Source organism: Notolepis coatsorum, assembly GCF_963971535.1.
Source record: "Notolepis coatsorum genome assembly, chromosome: 15".
NCBI lineage: Eukaryota > Metazoa > Chordata > Actinopteri > Aulopiformes > Paralepididae > Notolepis > Notolepis coatsorum.
The window spans coordinates 51631115-51651909 of NC_140179.1; the positions used below are offsets into that span (position 1 = coordinate 51631115).

The 20795-nt window shown below is 43.1% G+C and overlaps 1 protein-coding gene across 1 annotated transcript in view; it reads right to left on the reverse strand.

The window, feature by feature from the left end:
* Positions 1–20795, reverse strand: part of pde6c (phosphodiesterase 6C, cGMP-specific, cone, alpha prime) — a gene marked incomplete at its 5' end in the record, with an annotated part of 86179 nt that overhangs the window by 60121 nt on the left and 5263 nt on the right. Inside the window, 9 exons of the mRNA XM_084330303.1 lie at positions 3841–3984; positions 4611–4760; positions 7408–7455; positions 8384–8450; positions 9963–10027; positions 10536–10610; positions 12886–13026; positions 14655–14744; positions 17694–17846. Of these exons, the coding sequence (XP_084186429.1) occupies positions 3841–3984; positions 4611–4760; positions 7408–7455; positions 8384–8450; positions 9963–10027; positions 10536–10610; positions 12886–13026; positions 14655–14744; positions 17694–17846 (933 nt within the window). The remainder of the gene's footprint in view (positions 1–3840; positions 3985–4610; positions 4761–7407; positions 7456–8383; positions 8451–9962; positions 10028–10535; positions 10611–12885; positions 13027–14654; positions 14745–17693; positions 17847–20795) is intronic.

Consider the following 20795-nt stretch of genomic DNA (forward strand, 5'->3'; position numbering starts at 1 on the left):
AACTTCTATAAATTATTAGCGATATTACAATTCCCCATTTGGCTGGGGACCCCCCTGGAACCCCCCATGGACCCCCCTAAGAACCACCAGGGTAAAAAATCGCGCTGAGCCATGGATGCACACTGAAATACTGACCGCTATGAAAGCCAGAGACAAAAAATTCTCTGAGTTTCGTAAAAGCCAGTCAAAGCTTACCAAAAGCACGAGCAGTGAACTCCAAGACCACGTGACTGAACTCAAACTAGAAAGAAACAGACTAAGAAATGACGTAAACTCCATGATCAAAACTGCTAAAAAAAATTTCATCAATGACAAAACCGAGGAAAACAAAAATAAACCATGTGAACTTTGGAAATTACTCAACAATCAACTAGGCTGCAGTAAAAAACTTAAAACCAGGTTCTCAAACATAAACATAAAGACGGACAACACGCTCATCACAGACAAGCTGGATGTAGCCAATTACTTAAACACTTTCTTCACAAACAGCCACAACACTGGTAAACAAACTACCCTCCCACTCAGGGCAGTATGGGGTAGAACACATAGTAGCATACTACAAGAACCTAGGCGTCCACAAAGAGGACTTCAAACTGGAAATGGTAACTACAGATGAGGTACTCAAAAAACTGAGCGCCCTCCAACCAAACAAGGCCACTGGCCATGACAACATCCCCTCCAAATTCCTCAGAGACTCAGCAGCAGCCATCACCCCAGTCATCACACACATAATAAACCTCTCCATAAAACAGGGACACGTCCCCAAGGACTTCAAAATTGCGAGAGTAACACCCCTGCACAAAAAGGGCAGCAAATTAGACCCGGGTAACTACCGCCCTGTTTCTATCCTTACATCCATCTCGAAAGTCATGGAAAAAATAGTATACGAACAGATCGAAAAGTACCTCGCAGAAAAAAATCTAATCTACAAATTCCAATCTGGCTTCAGAACATCCCACTCCACGGACACATGCCTTCTCTACTTGAACGACCACATCAAACAAGAGGTGGACGCGGGCAAATACTGCGGCATGGTCATGCTGGACCTACAAAAGGCCTTCGACACTGTCAATCACACCATTCTGATTGACAAGCTAAAAGCAATTGGTTTTGATAGTTTATCAGTGAGCTGGATACAATCCTACCTGGAGGGGAGGGAACAGATGGTGGAAGTAAACGGTACCCTATCCCCCCCCCCTCACAGTGAGCTGTGGTGTTCCACAAGGAAGCATACTAGGACCGCTACTATTCCTAATTTATGCAAATGACATGTCGTCAGCTTGTGACTGCAACTTGTTCCTGTTTGCGGACGACTCAGCCCTGCTGGTCTCTGACAAGAACAAGTTACAGGTTGAAAAAGCCCTCAGCTCGGAACTAGGCAAAATCTGCATATGGCTCGCAGACAACAAACTATCATTACACATGGGCAAAACAGAGTCCATTCTCTTCGGTTCAAATAACAAACTCAGCAAGACCGACGGCTTCTCGGTTGCAGTGGGTGACAATATTATCACAAGGAAAGATGAAATTACCTACCTGGGTTCCATCCTAGAGGCTAATCTTTCCTGTGACAAAATGGCATCCAATGTAATAAAAAAAGTCAACCAACGAACGCGATTCTTGTACCGGATCTCCTCTCTGGTAAACAAGAATACCCTGAAGACTCTAGCAGGAGCACTCATTCAAGGGTACTACGACTATGCTTGCACCTCATGGTACCAAAGCACCTCAAAGGCACTAAAAAACAAATCACAAACATCTCAAAACAAGCTAGTCAGACTACTGCTTGACCTAACTCCTAGAACCCACCTCACCCCTGCCCACTTTGACAACCTAGGATGGCTTAGAGTAGACGACAGAGTACAGCAACTTGCAATGGGCCTGGTCTACAAGATACACTACGCGACCAAGGTACCCATGTACATGTCAAAATACTTCCCAAAGGTCAGTGAATACCACGATCACAACACCAGAGGGAGCTCCACAAATCATGTAAAACCCAGATTCGGCTCAAACAAGGGACTAAACACGTTTCGCAATTATGCCACATCAATGTGGAACGCCCTACCTAAAGCTGTAAAGGAATGTGAATCACTACCCACTTTCAAAAACACTCAAAAAACACCTATGTGAGACTGCAATTCGAAACTGGCCCCTACAAATGTCCTAACCTAGTTGTACAGTAAATGACCAAGTAAGGCTTTGTCAGTATTCCAATGTACAGTGTAAAATGTGTGTGTGTCCCCTACCCAACCCCCCCCCCCCCCCCCCCCCACCTCCAATGTACAGCCCTCACCCAACCCACCCAACCCCACCCCACCCACCCAACCTCCTCCAATGTACAGTTTCTACGCCAAATGTATATACACTCTTTTTCTGGACACTTTTGTATCACAATATATAATAGCCTATTTTTATTAAAAAAATTTCCCCCTCCTTTTCCCTCCGTTTTTATCCCATCCCAATGTTAGTCGTTATGCCAATTCCCAATCCCCTTCCTGGTCGCTGCGCACCTACCCCCTACAGTCGGTCTGGGAGAGTGGAGGCTATCACATGCTTCCTTCGACCGACACATGTGTAGCCAATCAACCGCTTCTTTTCACCTGGCAGCGCGGACTCTCACTGAGAGGGTGTAACGTGTGGAAGGATCACACTACCCCCCTTAGATCCTTTCCTCGCTGAGCAGGCGCCCCGACCAAAACTGTAGGAGTCGCTGTTTACAACGACCAGGACCCACCCACCGGCTTTCCCACCCTCTAACACTGCCAATTGTGTTAGTACGACGGCCGGCCAAGCCGGAAGCAATGCAGAGAGCTGGGCTCAATACCAGTATCTCCTGCGTTGGTGGCGAGCGCCTTGCCCACTGCGCCACCCGGCCGCCCTATTGCTGCCTATTTTAAAACTGAATCAAACTGTAAACAGAGAGGCCTATTGGGATGTTAGATCCTAATGTTTTTTCATTATTTCTGTCCTTTCTCGAACAAAACCATTTGTCTTGAGCTATGTTGTCTTGTTGATTATAGCTTTGATGTCTAGGAAGATATATTTTATTTTATTTTTATTATATTTGATTATTATTACTTTTTTTATTTAGTTTGTTATTTTTTGTTATTACAAATGTGTGTGTTTATGGTTATTCGAGATAAATAAAGATAAAATCAAATCAAACCTTCAAGATCCTCCTGCTCACATTATAAATCCCACACACCACCGTCCCTCAATACCTATCCGACCTTCTCCACACCTACACCCCCTCCCGGAATCTCCGCTCCTCTGACACAGGCTTACTTACCATCCCACAAGCCAGGTTGCAGACCTTTGGGGACAGGGCTTTTAGTGTGGCTGCCCCCACCCTCTGGAACTCCCTCCCCATGGACATCCAAAATGCTAATTCTCTTATCCACTTTAAAAACCTGCTGAAGACCCATCTCTTCACCCAGGCCTATGGTCTCTGGTGCTCCTGAGCATCCTATTCATTCTGTTTGTTCTATTTAGTTTTGTTCTGTTTTTGTATTTTGTTTCTTAGTTTAGGTCACCGTTATCCTCTCCCCTCCCCCTTTTTATTGTAAAGCGCCTTGGGTACATGAAAGGCGCTATATAAATTCAAGCCATTATTATTATTATTATTATTTTAAAACTGAATCAAACCGTAAACAGAAAGGCCTATTGGGATGTTAGATCCTAATATGCTATCTTTTTTATGCTCGTTTTATATGTTTTATATGTCTGCACTATATGTGCAATACAAATAAAGTTTATTATTATATTATTATTATTATTATTATTATTATTATTCAACAGCGATGAGAAAAAGAAGAATAGTAGTTGAAATCGACTGACCAGGATAGTCTGCATCTCGGCGTTCGTACACTTGGTCTGGTACATGAGCATCTCCTGAGCGATGTCCTTCCTCCACTCCAATTTGTTCATCTTGTCATAGGTGTCGCACACCAACGTGGACCAGCCAAGGAACTGGGTCAGTGCCTGGGTTCAGAGCGCAGGACGGATGGAGAGACAGACGGACGGACGGTGAGTCACTTTGGATAAGAGTGTTAGTTACGTAAATGACTACATGTACATGTTACACTGACTAACCAAATAAACAAACAGATGTGGTAGACAGATAGACAGACACACAGATACTGTAAACGGACAAACAGACAGACAGACACATAGGCAAACACACAGATACTGTGAACAGACCAGACAGATAGACAGACAGAGAGTAGACAGACAGACACATAGACAGACAGACACACACATAGACAGACAGACACACAGATACTGTAAACAAACAAACAGACAGACAGACAGACAGACAGACAGACAGACAGATACTGTAAACAAACAAACAGACAGACACACAGACACACTGACAGACAGACAGACAGACAGATAGACAGATAGACGGACAGAGAGACAGACACATAGACAGATGGACAGAGAGACAGATAGTAGACAAAGATAAAGATGCATTACTTTTAGTTTTTCATTTCAATAATTCTATTCAGTACAACATGGGAAGTTAAATTGTACATTTTGGGTAATTATCTTTTGTATCTTTCCGACGCCTGGAACACACCATTCTCACAATAATTCCCCCGGCTCACCTCGGCGATCTGCTCGTCGTACTCGTCAAACGGCTTGCCGTCCTTCCTGTTGAAGAAGGTGGCGACGCCCACAATCTCCTCCTTCTTGTTGACGATGGGCAGCGCCAGGACGTTCTTGATGATGAACCCTTTGTCGTCCACAGCCTCTTTCTGTAGGGTGGTAGTGAAAGGGTTAAGATGGGCCAGAAGTGGTGTCATGATGGAACAGTCACGGGTAAAGGAAAACATGTGTGTGTGTGTGTGTGTGTGTGTGTGTGTGTGTGTGTGTGTGTGTGTGTGTGTGTGTGTGTGTGTGTGTGTGTGTATGTGTGTGTGTGTGTGTGGTCGTACTAGGCAGCTCTCAGGTGTGTATGTGTGTAACTATATTAGTATGAATATCTGGGTGCTGCTGAAAACGTGTCTCAGTCTGCCAACCCTGAATATATACAATGTTTTATATATATACAGGTATACTGTATATATGTATTAAGGCTGTCAAATATATCGCGTTAATATCGCGTTAACTCCCGATTCTATTAATGCCACTAATTTTTTTAACTCAAGATTATCTAAAAAAAAATGCTCTCATTGATACTATGTTTGTTTCTGAAGTGTGTGTGTGTGTGTGTGTGTGTGTGTGTGTGTGTGTGTGTGTGTGTGTGTGTGTGTGTGTGTGTGTGTGTGTGTGTGTGTGTGTGTGTGTGTGTGTGTGTGTGTGTGAGATATAGAGAGAGAGGGGGGTGAGAGAGATGAGGAAGGGGCAAAAGAGAAAAAGAGCTGGGAGAGTGTGTGTGTGAGGGAGAGAGGGGGGTGTGTGATTAATCAGCCCTTGTGTGTGTGAATGTAACAAGTTCCTAACGTTTTCTTTCCCCTATTATTTCATGCACACTTTATTCATTGTTTTAAATTATTATTTTCTTTTAAGTTATTTTGTGCATCACTCTGTTTTGAATTTGATGCAAATTTGCAATGCATGAGGGTCATCCTTTTGTGTTAAATGGCTGCACAAAGCAAGCATTTGTTGACTCGCATGTTGATAAGAGTATTAAAACTTGGAACTTGAAAAAGATCTGTTTAAGGTAAAAAAAAAAAAAAACTGATTAATTTGCGATTAATCGCGAGTTAACTATGGACAATCATGCGATTAAATCGAGTTAAATATTTTAATCGTTTGACAGCACTAATATGTATATATAAACACCGAAACAAACGTTTCGGAAATGTGTGTTTGGTAGATTATTTCTCTGTTGTAACAATGCTTCTTGGCAATACATTTTATACCATTGGAAAGCCTGTTTATGTACCTTTTAAATGGTGCCCCACTTGTAAGGAACATGCATTTGTGGGATGAGCAGCACAGCTGAGTATGTGGGTTGCGACCATGAAAAATTTGCCAAATGTTCTCTGCCAATGCCAAACAGCTTATTCTGCAGTTGCTATTGACTCTTGTTTGGTGTTGTTGGTGGATTGGATGATTGAAGTCTATCAGTAACAAGGAAGAAACAAGACATATTGGCAATTTTACAATTTATTCATTTAACAAAGAAAGTCAGGAGCCTCAGTAGCTTGTGGAAGAACCATACACAGCCACAACAAGAACTTGAACTTGAACAGCCTGGCACCTCCTCATGCTGGTCACCAGCCTGGTCACACACTGCTGTGGGATGGCATTCCACTCCTCAACCAGGATTTGTCTCAAGTCAGCCAACGTGGTTGTGTTGGTCACCCTAGCACGAACAGCACGCTCAAGCTGATCCCACAAGTGTTCAATTGGGTTGAGGTCAGGACTGTTGGCAGGCAATTCCCTTCTCTCTACTCCCAAATTCTGGAGGTAGTCTCTGATAAACCCCACTCTGTGGGGGCGAGCGTTGTCATCTTAGAGGATGGAGTTCTGGAGATATGGGATTGCCACTGGTAGGGGGTAGGTGCAGAAAAGTGACCATAGCTCAGCGTAGGAGGCTGCTGTGGCTGTGTATGGTTCTTCCACATGCTACTGAGGCTTCTGACTGTTTGTTAAATGTATTAATTGTAAAATTGCCAATATGTCTTGTTTCTTCCCTGTTACCGATAGACTTCAATCATCCAATCCACCAAACAACACAAACAAGAGTCAATAGCAAGTGCAGAATAAGCTGTTTGAATAAGATTTGACACATTTTTCATGGGCGCAACCCACATACTCAGCTGTGCTGCTCATCCCACAAATGCATGTTCCTTACAAATGGGGCACCATTTAAAAAAGGGAAATCAACAGGCTTTCCAATGGTATAAAATGTATTGCCAAGAAGCATTGTTACAACAGAAAAATCATCTTTTTGTTTGATGTTTATATATACAGTATATATATAGTGCATATATTAGGGCTGTCAAAATTAATGCTTTAACTTGAAATTAATTTAAATTATTTAAAGCATTAAAATAAATTTATCTAAATTAATCTATGGAGTGAACATTTTCAATCTTAGCACCGCGGATATAAGAAAGAGGTCTAGCTGAGTCAATGTTGATGGTTTTGTTGAACATTTGTATTTCACAGGAGAGAAACTGTATTCAAAGAAAGCTATTAAAATAGTCTTTGAATCTAAATATACTTTCTTTGTGTTGATTTTACATTAATTCCATGATTTTACTCAAGTAAATATCTGTTACAAGCTTCGGTCTTAAGTAGAAAAATGCTATTTTTTATCTAGATTAATTACAGAAAATTGTGAGATTAATTAGTAAAAAAAAATTAATCTATTGACAGCACTAGTATATATATATATACATATATATATATACATAGTGTGTATATATATATATAAATATGTTTTCTTACCTGGAAAGTGAAGTATTCATCGTCGGCCACGTTCATCATGTTACAAATCTACAGATGGGGAGGGAAAGATGAGAAATGATAATGATACAAATCTAATCTAAAATAGACAAACTTCAACTTCTTAGTAATCAGTATCATTTGCATTGTTATTCTAATTCCTATCCTGTGCCTCTACGCCCCAGTGATGCTGCACCCAGCCAGGCTGTAGAGAAACCCCCAGCAAAGCTTACAATGCTTAACCATATTATCTAAAAACAAGGTTCTCATTGAAAGGATCTCTAAATATACTCCAAAGTCAAAGTGTTGCACATGGAAAGGAGGAGCCTACATGCACCTCTCCCAGAATGCAATGGTACGTAGGGTGACACAGCACCACAAAGGCTGTGATTGGCCCACTTGAATCACCAGTGATAATACATCACTGACACTTAAGGTGCTCCCATAGTCGAGCGGACCGTACACGGAGCAGACTCCCGCGAGCTCAAAGCTGACCCAAAGGGTACTCAAAGCAGACCCAACGCAGAGTCCAAGTGCGAAGCTCCTATTTTCTGACGCGCGGACGTCCGCGGCGCCCACTTGGTGTCACACAAACTGGCGCGAGGTGTAAACTGGCACGAGACATGTAGGAAATTGGTCCGCGGCGATCCGCTCGACTATGAAAGCTCAATGAGTCCAGTGGACCTCCGCAGAGTCCAGTCCGTGTACAGTCCGCTCGACTATGGGAGCACCTTAATGCAGATGTGTAGGATGATCCCTGTGCTCCGGTCCTGATGACACTTGTGGTCCCGTCCTCACAGGTTCTGCTAGTTATCAACTAGTTATCAACAGTGAGACACTGTTTCCCTTTGCGCTGCATCTGATTGATTGATTGACAATTGAAGACCAGAAAAAGACTTTAGTCTTGTTTACATCAGGGTCCTCCATTTTCAACATACTATCTCCAGGATAAAACAACTTCTGTAGGATGTAGACTTACAAAGACATTCTCAGCCACGTAGGTGGGCAGACCACTGACCATGGCCCAATGATCAAGTGGAGGGGCCCTGGAGAGAGAGCGAGAGAGAGAGAGAGAGAGAGAGAGAGAGAGAGAGGGGGGGGGGGGAGAGAGGCAGAAGGGGAGGAGAGAGACAAGGAGGGGGGAGAGAGACAAGAGAGAGGGGAGGAGATAGACAGAGAGAGGAGAGGAGAGAGACAGGGAGAGGGGGAGGAGAGAGGCAAAGAGGGGGAGAGAGAGGCAGAGAGAGGGGAGGAGAGAGACAAAGAGGGGGGGAGAGAGACAGGGAGAAGGGGAGAGAGAGACAGAGAGAGGGGAGGAGATGGGATGAGAGAGACAGGGAGAGGGGGAGGAGAGACAAAGAGGGAGGAGAGGGGGGAGAGAGAGACAGAGGGGGAGGAGAGAGACAGGGAGAAGGGGAGAGAGAGACAGAGAGAGGGGAGGAGAGAGACAGAGATAGGGGGAGAGAGACAGAGAGAGGGGAGGAGAGACGGGGAAAGGGGAGGAGAGAGACAGAGAGAGACAGAAAGAGGGGAGGAGAGACAGAGAGAGGGGGAGAGAGACAGGGAGAGGGGAGGAGAGAGACAGAGACAGGGGAGGAGAGAGACAGGGAGAGGGGAGGAGAGAGACAGGGAGAGGGGGGGAGAGAGACAAAAAGGGAGAGAAAGAGACAGAGAGAGGGGGAGAGAGAGAGACAAAGAGAGGGGGAGAGAGAGGCAGAAGGGGAGGAGAGAGACATAGAGAGGGGAAGAGAGACCGGGAGAGGGGAGGAGAGAGACAGAGAGAGGGGAGGAGAGAGACAGAGAGAGGGGGAGAGACAGAGAGACAGAGAGAGGGGAGGAGAGAGACAGAGGGGAGGAGAGAGACAGGGAGAGTGGGAGGAGAGATACAGAGGAGAGAGACAGAGAGAGGGGGAGAGAAAGAGAGACAGATAGTGGGAGGAGAGAGAGAGACAGAGAGAGCGGAGGAGAAAGAGAGACAGAGTGGGAGGGGAGAGGGGGGAGAGGGGGAGAGAGACGGGGAGAGAGAGATGGAGAGAGAGGGAGAGAAAGAGAGACAGAGAGTGGGAGGAGAGAGACAGAGAGAGGGGGGAGAGAGACGGAGAGAGGGGGAGAGAAAGAGAGACAGAGATAGGGGGAGAGAAAGAGGGACAGAGAGTGGGAGGAGAGAGACAGAGAGAGGGGGGAGAGATACGGAGAGAGGGGGAGAGAAAGAGAGATGGAGAGAGGGGGAGAGAAAGAGAGACAGAGAGTGGGAGGAGAGAGACAGAGAGAGGGGGGAGAGAGACGGAGAGAGGGGGAGAGAAAGAGAGACGGAGAGAGGGGGAGAGAAAGAGAGACAGAGAGAGGGGGAGAGAGAGACAGAGGAGAGAGACAGAGAGAGCGGGGGGGTAAGAAACGTACTTCTACCTCACTATTAGCCAGTGGCTTTCATTCATAGAGCTTAACATTTGAATGAAATTAATATAGCATTAACTACGTATTTAAGTAATTAAACATTATTACTATATTAGAGACAGTAATATATTTTGTATAGTAATATCGTTTGTATTAATACTCACTTTATGACTTTGATCTCTTCTTTGCCCTCCAGGAGGTAGTCAATGATCTTGTAGAAGATAACTTCCTGTGTCAAATAAAAAGATCAATGAATAAATAAAAAGAACATGATTAACTACTGTTTTCATTCATCCATTTGTTCATTCGTTCTACCTACCATGTCAGTCGTGACCAAAACACGATGGCAGTGTACCATTAGTACCACGGTTTAGATGGGATTACACTCTGGTACAGTATTACCATGGGATTATTTCAGTAACCTACAATGGTGATCCATGACTTTTACCATGGCTGTACCATGGTGCATTATTTAAACAATTGCTGGTACCATAATATTGTACCATGGTAAAACTGAAAACACCATCCAGTACCATAATATTGTACCATGGTAAAAGTGAAAACACCATCCAGTACCATAATATTGTACCATGGTAAAAGTGAAAACACCATCCAGTACCATAATATTGTACCATGGTAAAAGTGAAAACACCATCCAGTACCATAATATTGTACCATGATATTAGTTAGTAAAGCAATATTTTGGGGGCAGTAAACTGTCAGCAGGAAGGTCATACTCTGCCGTCAGTTGTCTTTGGTCCTTTGTATGGCTCCACGTCTCCCAGCTTCACCGGCCACTCGTCATAGAACTCCTACAGCAGAACAAGGGGAAATGTTATACTGAAATTAATGTAAAATACATTAAGACTTTATACTGAAATTAAGACTTTATACTGAAATGTATGTCAAATACATTAAGACTTTATACTAATAAACTAACCTACACTGTAGCACTCAACACTTTGATGAACATTGTTACTCAGCTGATAGAGTTGTGCCCTTCCTGATGTCTTGTCGTACAGAACACTTTATACTGAAATGTATGAAAATACATTAAGACTTTATACTGAAATTAATGTAAAATACATTAAAGCCCCAATTTGTTTTACTCTAGTGAGTACAGACAGCCAACATTAACATTCTTTAATTTTACAGCCACAAAATACAGCGATTACAATTAAACATGAATATGTACCTGTTGTTGTCTAGTGTTAGTCCTTGTATTTAGAGCTCAGTCAGTCAACTAGAGAATGACAGCATGTTGTCTAGTGTTAGTCCTTGTATTTAGAGCTCAGTCAGTCAACTAGAGAATGACAGCATGTTGTCTAGTGTTAGTCCTTGTATCAAGAACTCAGTCAGTCAACTAGAGAATGACAGCATGTTGTCTAGTGTTAGTCCTTGTATCAAGAGCTCAGTCAGTCAACTAGAGAATGACAGCATGTTGTCTAGTGTTAGTCCTTGTATCTAGAGCTCAGTCAACTAGAGAATGACAGCATGTTGTCTAGTGTTAGTCCTTGTATCAAGAACTCAGTCAGTCAACTAGAGAATGACAGCATGTTGTCTAGTGTTAGTCCTTGTATCAAAAACCAGTCAGCCAACTAGAGAATGACAGCATGTTGTCTAGTGTTAGTCCTTGTATCAAGAGCTCAGTCAGTCAACTAGAGAATGACAGCATGTTGTCTAGTGTTAGTCCTTGTTTCAAGAGCTCAGTCAGTCAACTAGAGAATGACAGCATGTTGTCTAGTGTTAGTCCTTGTATCTAGAGCTCAGTCAACTAGAGAATGACAGCATGTTGTCTAGTGTTAGTCCTTGTATCAATAACTCAGTCAGCCAACTAGAGAATGACAGCATGTTGTCTAGTGTTAGTCCTTGTACCAATAACTCAGTCAGTCAACTAGAGAATGACAGCATGTTGTCTAGTGTTAGTCCTTGTATTTAGAGCTCAGTCAGCCAACTAGAGAATGACAGCATGTTGTGTTACACTCAGTCAGTCAACTAGAGAATGACAGCATGTTGTCTAGTGTTAGTCCTTGTACCAAGAACTCAACCAATCAACTAGAGAATGATAGCATGTTGTCTAGTGTTAGTCCTTGTATTTAGAGCTCAGTCAGTCAACTAGAGAATGACAGCATGTTGTCTAGTGTTAGTCCTTGTACCAAGAGCTCAGTCAGTCAACTAGAGAATGACAGCATGTTGTTTAGTGTTAATCCTTGTATCAATAACTCAGTCAGCCAACTAGAGAATGACAGCATGTTGTGTTAGTCCTTGTACCAAGAACTCAGTCAGTCAAGTAAGAGAATGACAGCATGTTGTCTAGTGTTAGTCCTTGTTTCAAGAGCTCAGTCAATCAACTAGAGAATGACAACATGTTGGCTAGTGTTAGTCCTTGTATTTAGAGCTCAGTCAGTCAACTAGAGAATGACAGCATGGTGTCTAGTGTTAGTCCTTGTATTTATAGCTCAGTCAGTCAACTAGAGAATGACAGCATGGTGTCTAGAGTTAGTCCTTGTTTCAAGAACTCAGTCAATCAACTAGAGAATGACAGCATGGTGTCTAGAGTTAGTCATTGTACCAAGAACTCAGTCAATAAACTAGAGAATGACAGAATGTTGTCTAGTGTTAGTCCTCGTCAGTCAACTGGGGAATGAAAATGTGTCTCCATTCGTATTTTTCCTATTTTTGGTGGGTGGGCCACATTTGTTTATATTTGGGCAGGTCTTTTAGGAGTTTTACACCGAAATGTGTGTCAAATACAAATGCCTTTGCAAAAACCTGAGGGACAACCAGTGTTGACAGCAGAAATATTTTTAGTTAAGGGCAACACCCTTGTGTAAGATTCAAGATTTAAGAGATTTATTCGTCACATACATACATGTAGTGAAATGAAGGTGGCCATGCCCGTGCAAAAAATACAAATAATAATAGAATAAAATAGAATAGATAATAAAATAGACATGATAAAAAGTACTAAGATAAAATACAATACAATGCTAAGCTTACGCAAGCTATGTGTTGTTGTTGTTTGTTGTTGTTGTTGCTGTTGTCAAGTTGCTATCGCCTCTATTCTCCTCTGTGCTGCACACCAACCTTCTCCTTGGTCATGTCCAGTAGGCCCACGGAGTAGCGCTCACACTGGAGGTAGGTCCTGACCGTGTAGAGGGCTTTGTGGAACTGTCTCTCAATGTCTGTCATCTCCTCAAACACTTTGCTGGCGGCCCACAGGAGCACCTGGCCAAAACAAACAAACAGGAGTTCAGGTTTACCGGGAAGCGGCAGTGGTGGAAGAAGTACACATATCCTTTACTTAAGAAAAAGTAGAAATACCCAAATAAATGAGTACCGGTACTCTGGTAAAAGTAAAAGCTCTCCATTCGAATTCTACTTAAGTAAAAGTAGAGAAGTATTTTCTATTGAATGTACTTAAGTATCTAAAGTAAAAGTATGCATTCTACATAACATTTGTGTATTCCAATGGCTGGGAGTGTTCAAACCTTGATTCATTGACCTCTAAACGTTTTGTTAAAGTGGTATGTGGTCCAGTTATGCTGCTCTGATTAAAGGTTATGTTAAAGTGGTATGGGGTACAGTCATGCTGCTCCGATTAAAGGTTATGTTAAAGTGGTATGCGGTCCAGTTATGCTGCTCTGATTACGTCCTCTTGAAGTCGACAGGCTTCAAATGTGAAAGCACATAATCTTCATACATCTTTGCCATGTTTTCTATGCAAAATCCTTTTCTTTTTTTTTATATTTTATTTTTTTATTATTTTTTAAACATACACATAAACATAAACATAACAACATAAAATTTGATATACAAGCATTAATTAACAGTACACCTCCAATTAAATCACCATTTGAATAAATGTGTTATACAAGAAATATACCTAATACTTGCCATCTAATACCCTACATACATATGCTCTCGCTCGCTCGCTCCCCCCCCCCCCCCCCCCCCCGGACCCCCATTTGGATAATACATCCATTATCATTCGCTCCTTTCCAGGCACTACAATTCATATGCTAGCTTTTATTCTCTCCACCACTTCTAACCACATTGCAATTTTGGATTCACTGACTCCTAAAATCCTTGCTGTAGATATGTCTAGATAAATCACATCGAGATATGTAAGAATCCAAACCTTCCTACAAATTTTTTCCGGTTGAAACCATCGTGATGCTATCAGCTTTTTAGCCGCTGTGATACCTGATAAAACTAATCTCTTTAGCTGTATAGGGACTGCAAACTCAAAAACATCATTCAACAGCAATACAGAGGGGTGTACAGGTATATTCAGAATTAAAAACTTTGATAATTGCTGGGACACTTCTTTCCAGAATATCTTAACTGGTGGGCAATCCCAGTACATGTGCATAAATGTACCCTCATCCCCATTTGTACACAAGGTACATCTGGAGTCTTGTTTAAGTCCCATTCTGTTCAATCTTATAGGAGTCAAGTATGTCCTATGAATATAGTTAAGATTTATTTGTTGATGGTCCGGGTTACGTGACGCAAGTCAAACGTTTGCCCAGGCATCTTGCCAATCAAAATTTATTTCCAGGTCTGGTATATCCCTCCTCCAGACTGAGTCTAGGGGGAGGATTTCATACGAGGACGTTAGTAATTGATGATAAAATTCTGACACAAAACCTCTCGATGTCTCTCTAAAAATCCTTTTCTTCAAAGTAACTTTGGGTTCAGATAAATGTAGTGGAGTAAAAGGTACAATATTTCCTTTGAAATGTAGTGGACTAAAAGTACAAAGTTCCCTAAAATTAAAAGACTCACGTAAAGTACAAGTAGCTCTAAATTGTACTTAAGTACAGTACTTGAGTAAAAGTACTGGACGGTACCTGGCCCCTCCTCGTCTCCACGTTGAACATGTACGCAACATGATTCTGCAAGACGATGACAGTGGCGAAGTTCATGTACTTGTGGAAGAGCTGAGAAGCAAAAAGAGAGTCAATGTCAGTCGAACACACTGAACACAACAGCAGATTCACTCGTCAGTGTTGGACTGATCAGCCAGCGACAAGCTTCAACCTTCTAATTCCCATTCAATATGCTTGTCTGATTTTAAAAGGTAACTGGTAAATGGTGCATTCATATAGCACTTTTATCCAAAGCGCTTTACAATTTGTTCCTTACATTTTTACCCATTCACTCACATTCACACACCGACGGCGGAGGCAACCAACTCATGTAGTGATAGTCCCCACATTCATATTGACGAATTCATCAAACCCCAAACCCTGGCAGCACATTACCCCCACCCTCATTCACCTCCACTGGCTTCCTGTAAAATCTTGTGTCACCTGCTGACATAAATCCCTACACACACCGCCCCTCAATACCTATCCGACCTTCTCCACACCTACACCCCCTCCCGGAATCTCTGCTCCTCTGACACAGGCTTGCTTACCATCCGACAAGCCAGGTTGTGGACCTTTGGGGACAGGGCTTTTAGTGTGGCTGCCCCCACCCTCTGGAACTCCCTCCTCATGGACATCCAAAATGCTAATTCTGTTGTCCAGTTCAAAAACCTGCTGAAGACCTATCTCTTCACCCAGGCCTATGGTCTCTGATGCTCCTGGGTATCCCATTCATTCTGTTTTGTTCTATTTAGTTTTGTTCTGTTTTTCTTCTGTTCTGTTCTGTTTTGTATTTTGTTTTAGTTTAGGTCACCGTTATCCTCTCCCATTCCCCTTTTATTGTAAAGCGCCTTGGGTATATATGTGCACTATATAAATTCAAGCCATAATTATTTATAATTATCAAACAATCCCTCCTCTGGGATGGAGAAGAAATCCCAGAGGACCGGTTAGGACTTCTGGCTGAGTCCTGGTGGCTCACAGAGACCAAAGAGGTTAACCCTTTAGAGGTTACCCGTCTGTAGTGTGATAGTAAAGGGTTAACCTTCTGTAGTGTGGTAGTGAAAGGTTACCCGTCTGTAGTGTGATAGTAAAGGGTTAACCTTCTGTAGTGTGGTAGTGAAAGGGTTAACCCTTTGTCGGGTGGCAGTGAAAGGGTTAACCTTCCGTATTTTTGCAGTGAAAGGGTTAACCAATTGGTAGTGTGGCAGTGAAAGGGTTAAAGCTAGGCTGCATCCAGATTCAAAATTAGCACGTTCCCTCCCCTGAGTCCTCTGGTGACGACATTCCTGACGTACAAGTAAGCCCTTCTGGTCCGCTGCCAGGGAAGAAGGACAAAGGAACGGCACCAGTGGAAAGCGACTAAACAAAGACAGTGGATAGTTCTGGATCTGACTGCAGAGTAAGGCTGAGCCGATATGCCATTTGGAAGAATCGATAAATCGGGACAAAATGATCGATAAATATATATTTCTATTATTATTATATATATATATATTTTTTTTATACAAAACATTTATGTTTATTTTGCAGCAATTCTTTGTTGTTGCCGCCATCTTTAGTGTTACAGATTTCCCCATTCAAAACGAAGGTTATCCTATAACCCTAGTTATGTGAATACTGGCTGAGCGCTTCTGCTCCAGCCCAATTGAGATATTCGTCATTCGTGCGCCTATTGCGCATGCGTTGAAAAAACGTCCATGCACTTGCATTCGCCTGTGGCCACGCCTACCCTGTGTTTCCTTAAAACACAGGATGTGGTCACCTCCACGCCCTTCCGAGTCTGAATTTCATGCGTGAAAACAGCCAAGGGTCCTCAGGGTGTGAAGAGCAGAAGTGCTCAGCCAGTATTCACATAACTAGGGTTATAGGATAACCTTTGTTATGTTTCATCTGTCTGAGCGCTTCCACTCCAGCCCTATTGGGAACAAAAAGGGGGAGCGGAATGCGCAGCCACTGACAAATGCACCCCCTGAGGGCCCTTACGCCCATCGAAAAGGAGAGGGGGGTCTCGTCCCCCCGCTCGTCCTAACGATGAGCGGGGGGGAGGCCCCTGTGACGTCTGGTCTGCCCTGGTATTTCCTCCCGAAAACGCACAGAGCTCAACTGTTACCCAGCGGAACACCGGGCTGGACTGATCTGGTCCGGTGCGACCAGAACGAGTCCTGGGTCCCCAACGCTGCAGTCCCTCTGTTTTTAAAACCGGTTACCGGCGAGGGAGGTACACGTTTTGATCAAAAACCACAGGAGGCGCCACAGAGACAGACTACAGCTCACGGTGGCCCACCCATTGGGCGTGAAGCCCCCCTGTGACGCTTGATCTGCCCCGTCATTTCCCCCTGGAAATGCAGCGAGCCTTCAAGATGGCAGATTCATTTTCACGAGCAGAGCTCGCCTGGCGCTTGGCAGAGATAAACTCCCTCCTGGCCGACGGCATAAACGCCGGTACGCTGCTCAGACAGACCAGGGCGCGCCGGTCCCTAAGATGGCCAGTTAAAATAAAAATTTGAAAACGCCCACGACCAGGCGCTGATATCGGTCCCTAAGGACCAGGCGCTGATATCGAAGGACAGGGAACACACTCTTACATTATGCCCATTCAATGGGCTGTAACTGTCCCGGTTCGAAAAAAGGAAAGAGCGGCCCCTGCTTGGCCGGGGCTCGTAGCCGCGGCCCCGATAACAGCGCTAGGCTCGTACAACCCGAGAGCGGTGTTGGGTGGATTTCGATAAGAAACAACCCCAACCCATCGTCTAAAAGGAGGGAGACCGGTCCTCGCAAGGACCCTTGACACGGGATTTATACACGGAGCCTGGGAAGAATGTGATGTTTACAAAAAGAAAAACATACGAACCACGGCTCCACTTCACAAGATAGACAATCGCCCATTTGTCATGAACTCGTATAACTAGGGTTATAGGATAACCCTTGTTATATTCCGTTTTGGGTACACGTTTTAAACATATTTGAGTGACATCACCCACCTCCAGTAGCTTCTGTGCTTATGATCGGTTTCCTCACCGTTTCATCCTCTTTGCTGAAGCAGTCGCCTCCTGACTTGTTGACCATTGAGACGACACCAAGGCACTCCTTCTCATGCATGATCGGGAAGGTCATCATGCATTTGGTTGAGAAGCCAGTCATCCCATCAACAAAGCCACTGAATTTTGGGTTCTGGGATAAAGGACACACACACACATTTGAATCATTATCATTATTATGTCCATATTCATTTCAAAACAAACCTTAAAGGTGCTATAGATAAAATGTGTATGTTGACAAATAATAATAAAGAAATAGTTATAACAATAATACATCCACAGAGCTTAAACAGAGAATAAAAATATTGCTCCCCCCCCCCCCAAATACATTATTGATTTATGAATTTATATTTAAAGTTGGCGGGTCCAAAATGAATGTTGCTGTTTACATGTTGTGTGCATTTATCCCCTCCTTACTTCCTATTTCCCCCACCTGGAACGCACCTGATTGGATAAACACGCTGCCAGTTGAGACATGATGGTGCTCTAGTGGCTCAATGTTATCTATAGCACATTTCATTTAAAACTCAAAGGACCATTGAGGTTGCCCTCATCAGGGTTCCCACAGACATTGCTAAATGAAATTCAAGGACTTTCAAGTACTTTTCCCAGCACTATTTTTTATTTTAAAATGGTATTAAAAAGGATACAATTCACTTTTAAATGCCGTTTTGAAAAAAGAATTTGATCCAATATTTATGGCTTAAAACCAATTTCCGACAATTAGTTACACTTTAAATAAATAAACTCAATGTCTTGATTCAGAACAATTTTATCATGGATGAACAAAACGTTGATTGATTTGAATTGCAAGGACCTTTTAAGCACCTTGTTAATTTTTTTTGCTGTTTTCAAGGAATTCCAGGCCTTGACTTGAGCACTTTAAGCACTTCAAGGACCTTGTGTGAACCCTGCATCATTTACAATGATGCCAAGTGAACAGACAAGTTTAAAATAAACAAGACAAGACACAGATGAGAATAATAAATAATCCCTTCCCAGTTACACTGTGAAACAGAGTGGTTTGTGATCATGGTTTTAAACTGCCCATAGGTTAGTAGAGTATTGATCTTTAGGGTGTGTTGAAGATTGTTCCATGGAACTATAGTTACATTTCCAGATTCAGACAGTGCTTGGGGGGGACCTTAAGCATAAGACAATCATTTGAGTGACTTAGATAGAGTCCAAAGTTCCAATCCAGTATCCCAATCCAGTGATGTAAGGTGGGGTGACAGTGGCTCGGGAGGTAGAGCAGTCGTCTGGTAATCCGGAGGTTCCCGGTTCGATTCCCACTCCTCCCGGTCAATGTGTCCTTGATGTTTGTTTGTTAGTTTACTCAGTTTATTTGACACTTAACCCCCAATTGCTCCCGATGAGCAGGTTGGCACCTTGCATGGTTGCCTCCGCCGTCGGTGTGTGAATGTGTGAGTGAATGGGTCAAATGTGAGTAACAAATTGTAAAGCGCTTTGGGTAAAAGCGCTATATAAAAAAGCAGCTATTTACCATTTACTTTCCAACAAGGGCTTTATAGATAAACAAATACCAATGTTTATTGCGCCTCTCTGCCAGCGAGAACCAGCTCATCTTATCAGGCAGGATTGATTCATTGATTGAAAACTTTATTAACAGATTGCAGAATGGGTACAATACAAAACAACAGCTAAGAGGATACAGACCAGAAAAATACTTTCGTCTTGTTTACATCGGGGTCCCCCATTTTTTATTCATCAGGACATTTATGACATACAAGACATACAGAACTGTGTAGTAAAAAGATATCATAAAAAATATATACATCCGAAGGGGAAGAAATTGGTGGGGGGGAGGGGGGGGGGGATTTGGACATTTAAAGGGGCCAGTTTCTAATTGCAGCTAGAGATGTTCCGATACCACTTTTTCCTTCCCGATCCGATTCCGATACCTAAGCTTTGGGTATCGGCCGATACCGATCCGATACCAGTGCATACATTAAAAAAAATTAAAACATTTTTTATTTATAAATAATTAAAAAAAAAAAATTGTACAGCTACAGATACTGTTTTATATATATAGTTTTTTAGTAATAACTAAAAATGTATGGTATTTATTCAACAACAGGTATAGATTAGTATTAGTATCATTAATTGACAACTATGCTCAATGAGTTCACCCATGGAACAGTTGTTGGGACATTGGTTCCGCACGGACGTTATACGTTGTTGCACTTGCTATCCAGACTGCTCCGGTTCAGTTAGCAAGTAGCAGAGGCTCTGGCTAGTAGTAACGTGTATTTTGTTTATTTTTATCCACTTTTTCTCCTCTTTTTCTATTTTTCTCCCATCCCAATTACCCGCTGTGCCAATTCTCCCCTCCCCTGTCTTGAACGTTGCTCGCATATGCCCCCCACTGGACGGTTGTAGGGAGGATAGAAGCCTTGCATCACGTGTCCCCTCCGATACACGAGGAAGCAGCCTGTCACATCTTTTCACCTGCCAGCGCGGACTCTCATTGGCGAGGTGTAACGTGTGGGAGGCTCACACTACCCCCGCCATTTCCTGTCTCTGCTGTGCAGGCGTCCCCAACCGACCTGTAGGAGTCGCTGTACAAAACGTCCAGATTACCACCCATCGACTTCCACCCGCTAACTCTGCCAATTGAGTTACTATGACGACTGGCCAAAGCCGGAGGCAACGCCGACAGCCGGAGTCGAACCCGGTGTCTCTTGCGTTGGTGACGAGCGCAATGTCCGCTGCGCCACCCAGCCGCCCGTAGTAACGTGTATGTTGTGATTTTTAATGCACAATACATATTCAACATTCTCTTTTGAGACTCCGCCTCAGACTCTTAGGGCTAGATCCACAAAGAATGGATTGCACGGAGCAAGTTGCACCCTTACTTAAAATGCATTATGAATTGAAAATGGGGGACCCTGATGTAAACAAGACGAAAGTACTGTATTGTACCCATTCTGCAATCTGTTAATACAATTTTCATTCAATCAATCACCGTGCAGATTGATTGATTGAATGAAGATTTTATTAACAGATTGCAGAATGGGTACAATACAGTACGGCTCAATACACACAATTGTTAAGGGGATGC